Source organism: Lactuca virosa, chromosome 5, assembly GCF_052849685.1.
Source record: "Lactuca virosa cultivar CGN04683 chromosome 5, Lactuca_virosa_CGN04683_v6, whole genome shotgun sequence".
Lineage (NCBI taxonomy): Eukaryota > Viridiplantae > Streptophyta > Magnoliopsida > Asterales > Asteraceae > Lactuca > Lactuca virosa.
Genome location: NC_136430.1, coordinates 58,700,946 through 58,706,945, shown reverse-complemented (window position 1 = coordinate 58,706,945; position 6,000 = coordinate 58,700,946). Strand labels below are relative to the sequence as shown.

At 34.7% G+C, this 6,000-nt stretch overlaps 1 protein-coding gene across 1 annotated transcript; it reads right to left on the bottom strand.

The window, feature by feature from the left end:
- Positions 1–4,220: 4,220 nt before the first annotated feature.
- RR5 (response regulator 5) lies at positions 4,221–5,585 on the bottom strand. The gene is made up of 5 exons (XM_079051368.1): positions 5,310–5,585; positions 5,153–5,229; positions 4,950–5,027; positions 4,792–4,862; positions 4,221–4,706 (listed from the first exon to the last, which is right to left on the bottom strand). Exons 1-5 carry the CDS (start codon positions 5,572–5,574, stop codon positions 4,466–4,468), a joined length of 732 nt encoding a protein of 243 aa, XP_078907494.1. The 5' UTR covers positions 5,575–5,585; the 3' UTR covers positions 4,221–4,465.
- Between the last annotated feature and the right edge of the window lie 415 nt (positions 5,586–6,000).

The following is a 6,000-nucleotide window of genomic DNA, read 5'->3' as shown; positions in this document are numbered from 1 at the left end:
AAAGGTGAGCCCATCCTTTGTTTTATGACGATGCAACAACTTTTTCCGAACAAATTGAGGAATCAAGGAAGCCATCACAATCAAAATCAAGCAAATCCATATCAAAACGTTGTCTCGAGGGTGAGAAATCACCTTTGCAAAATTATCGGAGGTTAGAGTTAGAACTAGAGTATGTGAAATTGAAGATTGGAGTAAGAGATTATGCACACTAGTATCCGGGCAAGATCGAGATAGTGTCGATGATGATTACATAAATAATTGTTTTCACAGTCAGACTTGTAATCGATGCGTGAATAATCCATGCTAAGAAAAGGTTAATCGGAAGAGCAACCGTGAGGATTCAAAGATTGCATATACTCGGACCTTGCATATACTCAGACCTGGTGGCAAGTCCATGATCTTATCAGAGCCTAGAGCCTTTCCTGGTTCGCTTCTACTCTTCTCTAAAACAAAGAGAGGCGGAGGGAGATTGTGTTTCCCGACGGTGGGAGTCAGAGGGAGATGGAAACTAGTAGATCTGGAGAGGTGGTGAACAACTAGATTGGAAGAAAAGGGAGAGGAAACGGTTGGCTGATTCAGGCGTTGGTCCGACGACTCCGACGACGGACGAAGACTCCGGTAATGGTCTGGTGGTCTAAGTGGGTGGTGCAAGTTTAAAAGAGGCCGAGAGACGTCATAGTGGGGTGGGGGCTTGTGTATTAGTCTAATTAAAAAATGTTCTCAAACGTTCTCATTTGAATATATATATATATATATATATATATATATATATATATATATATATATATATATATATATATATATATATATAGACCACTCGACATGGTACTTTTCTTTCATTTATTTGCATCGTAGTACATTAGATTGATCCAAAACATGGCTTATACATAGTTTTAGTTTTTGAAAATTTTCCGAACTGTTAAATAACAAGATCAGTTAAAGTTAGAATTTTTCTGTTAGAAATAGCATTTTTGTAATTTTGTTAATTATTCAGTTAGATTTGTTCGTAGCTTGTAGTCTGTATTGATTCACTTGAAGAAATAAGAACAAAAAATCATGAATCTCTCTCTCAATTTTACTTTCGCTCATTTCTAACATGGTATCAGACTTATTGATCCGTTTTTCTGCATTGGTTTTTCAGTCAATCTTTGTTCTTGATTCTTCAATCAATTCTTATCTTCTTCAATTGTTACTCTTTTTCATCTATTCAATTTGGGGATTTTTTTTTTGCAACAATGTCTGGATTTTTTTTTTTTGCAACGATATCTCAATCTGGTTACGCATCAATTCGATCCACTATCATTGATATTTCAAGACTTTTTTATCTTGAATCATCTGACAATACAAGCACTGCTCTTGTTACTAATGTGTTTAGTGGAACCGGTTTTTCTGCTTGGAAGCGTTCCATGACTATTGTTCTCTCTACGAAGAACAAATTAACTTGTGTTGATGGAACAACACCAAAACCTCTTATTGATTCATCATTAAAAATGATATTTTAATGAGATTAACAAATGATTTTAACATAGAGTATAAAATACTTTCAATAATACTAGACAATACTGGTAATATAACTCTAACATGAGATCAAAACGAAAAATGTTTGAACTGAAAAAAGAGCATCTAAGACTAGTCCGGAAAATAATCCATGTTTTACTTTAGTGCGGTCTTTTTATACTTGGCTATTAAAAAAATCTCTACTGCATAAAAAACAATTTGAGTTCAAAAAATAAAGATAACATAATTAGGTTCCACATATAATATACTATTCATGGCAGAGATAACACTAGAACAAAACACAAACATGACTACATAAAATGGTACAAATATAAGACTCGCGCTATGAGTAACAAGATACCAGTATAACTACATGAGGGTATAATATAAAACAATTGATGACAAAGTCTGTTTTTTTTTTCTGGAAACCGCTACCAAAAAAATTCTAGTTTCTAAATAAATAAGGGTTTAGGTCATATTTGGTCACTTAACTTTTGGTTTTGTGCTCATTTAACTCTTTTTAAGTTTTAAAAGGTCATCAAACTTTTTGCTTTGTGCTCATTTAGTCACTTAACTTTTGTTTTGGTCACATTTAGTCACCAAACTTTTAAAATTGTGCTCATTTAGTCACTAAACTTTTAAATTTTTTTAAAAGTTTAATGACTAAATGAGCACAATTTTAAAAGTTATGTGACTAAATGAGCACAAATCTAAAAGTTTGATGACTAAATGTGACCAAATCAAAAGTTAAGTGACTAAATGAGCACAAAATCAAAAGTTTGATGACCTTTTAAAACTTAAAAATAGTTAAGTGACCAAATGAGGAAAAAACCAAAAGTTAAGTGACCAAAAATGACCTAAACCCAATAAATAATTAGTCTTTGTAGTTTATAATTTCTTTTTCAGTTATGGCTTCTTCTTCTTTTTAGCACACAAACATCCATGTAATCAGATAATAAAAGTTTTACATAGACCTAACCAGATCGTATCGGTACTTGAACCCTGAGAAGTCTCTACAATGAACTAAATGTTCTCCAAAGGAGTTTAAACAAACAGGGCATGTCACATCAACCAAAAATAAAGGGATCGTAACGCGATACTTGAGGATAACACGATACTCCATTGATGATATATGTTGGACAAGACCGTCAATAGGAATAGCCATAAGAAAATCTTGAGCATGTGGTGCCCTTAGACACTCAAAAACTGTTTTATGACTAATCATCATGCCGAAGTGAACTTCCATATATTGGACAGTTTTACTAAAAATGGCACTTGCCAATGAATGTTGTACTTTTGGAGGGGCGGTGTCCTTATTAGTGAAACCGCTGAAGTCAAAGCCCGAAATCGTATCATGAAGACATGCCAAAGCACAAACATAATCAGAATTCATACCACATACTTCGCTATCTCGTAAAATGTGGTCTTGTAGCACCCACGATTGAGCTCGTGATGCCACAAAAGCATATGAGGAAGCCTCTACCGCTGAGTACAACCCCAAACCACCAAACCCAATTGGTAGTAAAGCAAGTCGTCATTGAATGTCCCCAAAGAAAGGACCCCCACAGACCATAATGTCCTCATCAACTCATAGAACCTTTTATCAAAACACAAAGTTGTCTTCTCCGTGTGAACGGGTTGGCACGTCCTTAGGCCAAAAAAAAGTATGGTGATGCCCATGCAAGATCGAAGCAAAAGGAGCTCATTATGGGGGTCATGTAACTATGGAAGAATGTGCATCAAATCAACAGCCTTGACAGCCCTCTTGATGGCTAACCCGCTAATAAAACCCGCATCTCTACTAATAACTCCCCCAAGAAGCTTCACCCCTAATAGCGACCGTCAAATGTCAGTTGGGAATAAACTCGCACGAAGCTTCATATCATCACATGAATGACCAAAATAACTCAGTTTATTCTGTTCAAGACCCAATCTTGGCTTCTTTGACTTTGTAATTTCTTTTTTACTAGCTTGCTAGTTTTTATTAATTTCTTATCGTTCCAAAAAAGAAAATCTTCATTAACACGTTTCAAAGCGTCCTTTAAAAATCTTAAAACTACGATGTCAAATGATAAAGTTCGAAACCAACATCCACAAGTACCCTCATTAATACATATACTGCCGAAAGGAACGAGGGCCACAAAAGCTTTTAATTATAAGTCTAATAACTTCATAAATTGTGTGTGAAAATTGCACTTTTTTTGTAAAATAAGTATGCAACTTTGACTAATTGAGTAATTCATTGGTAAGGGCCCTAGTGGATTTAATGGAGACTTGTACTCAACAAATCTTGGTAGGGCCCTCATTAGATTTCTTTTGTTTTTAACGTTACCAAAGATTCTTTATCAAACACCTAAAACCAACTTTTCTTTTTCTCTTTCTATATTCTCCTTCTCCAAATTCAAAACCCCACCTGCTTTTCCCTTTCAGAAGGAAAAAACACATTTTCTTTTAGGCCTTTGCTTTTTAGAATTAAAGATGCAAATCTAAAGATCATGTTTAACTGTTAAAAGTCATCGTTTAAAGTACGAATATAGCATCATTTCAACTGTTTTACAAACGTAATTAAAAAAATGTCAGAAACACGCACCCGATATTTATCTTTATTAACATTTTATAAATTATTAAATATTATAGACTCTTAACTATCTTCAACTTATTCTGTTATTTTTTAATCGAAATGGTATAATTTCAATAGACAAACCAAATGTTGCAAAAAGATAAACAAAAAAATTTCATGATTTTAGATCGATTGTAAAAAACAACGATTTTCCGGTCAATGAAAAGTATTCCAACCTAAACTATGAAGTTTGGAGAATTACAAATCCACTCAATAAGATAACATGTACAAAATGTTTCCTGAGTTTATAAGTGTGCCTCAAATGTAGTTTCCTAACAAAAAGGGGGTTTTCATTCGTTAAGAATGAAGTATTAACAAAAAGAATGTGTCCAATGCCTTTGTTTTGTTCTATAATCTAGCTCGTTTTGCTACCGATTGTTGAGGCGAATCTGGTGAAGATGAAGTTAGGTCATGACAATCAATGGATGTTGGCAGTTTTGATGATTGATCGAGTCTATATTTCCTCTTTTTTGTTTGAATCGGGTCGATTTCCGGGGCTCCAGATTTCAGAATAGCGTCTTTCAGACGTCTAACATCGGAAAGCTTCACAGGTTTTAGTAAATAGTCCTCAGCTCCTTCTTCTAAACATCTGTACAGATTAAGACTCGATTTATGCAGATGTTCATGAGCAAAAGAATTGATTGATTAAAGAGAGTGAAAATGTGAAATCATACCGATCGATGCGTGTTACACTGTTCTCAGATGACATAATCACTACTGGTATCTCTCTCAGTGTTGAAGAATTCTGTATGAACATGAAGAACTAAATTCGTTTATTTGGTGAACAGAAAAAGATCGAATGAAATGATAAATTAAAAGTTTGAACACAAACCTTGATTTTCTTAAGCAGTTCAAAACCTGTCATTCCAGGCATGGAATAATCTGTCATTATCAAATTCACCTTCAGATCCTGGCAATCAAAACGAATCAGATTCGTTTCTACAAAATATATTTTGCTTTTACTTGGAATGATATTATTCACTGATAAAAATCAATGTCAACTAAAATTTCGATTTGAAAGTTGCAAGGGCTTACATCGAATCGAGTCGAGTTCTTCTCTTCGTCTAACCCTAGATACTGTAAAGCTCTGGTTCCGCTTTCAACAACTGTAACTGCAAAACCACCATAATAATCTATTCAACCGAATATGAAAAACTCAAAATTCAGGTCGAGATTGTAATCATTATCATACCTTTAAAGGAAGAGATCTGGAGAAGCTTCTGGATGACTTTCCGGTCGATGTTGCTATCATCAACGGCGAGGACATGCAACTCTTTACAGTCGGCGGAGTTGGTCGGATCGCAACAGAGGGTCGTCGTCGTCTCCATTTGGCAAAATGAATAATGAAAAATTGGATAGAAAAGAGAAAGATTTGTAGAATCTAGAAGGACAGGAGACTTGACATGGAAATGGAAAATGGCGGTTTGATGAGAGTAGTTGATGAGAGAAAATGGCATTTATAGGGTGGTTGGGGTGGGGGGCAAAATCTGGTTTAAAGAAGCAAAAAGACTAAAAGCAGAGATCCGGGAGATCTTTGGCAAATCTAGAAATCATTATCCCACTTGTCTCATTTGCCATCCATTAAATTATTTTCTTTGTTTATTTATACATTTTTCATTTTTGGCTGCTAAAATTAAATGCATCGTCCTTCTAATAAGATCAAAATCAATATATATTACTAATATTTGTTTATTATATAAAATAAATAAATTAGACCAAGGGTGTACCTTAGGCTTGATGGAGTGGTCTCACCAATACTCTCGCTATGAACTTCTACACCACACTCTAACGTTCGCTAGCTAACTCACTAGCGATGGGTTGCTTTGCTACCAAAGTAGCGCGAAGAGAGAGAGAAAGAGTATTGAAATGTGATTGGTTAGGTG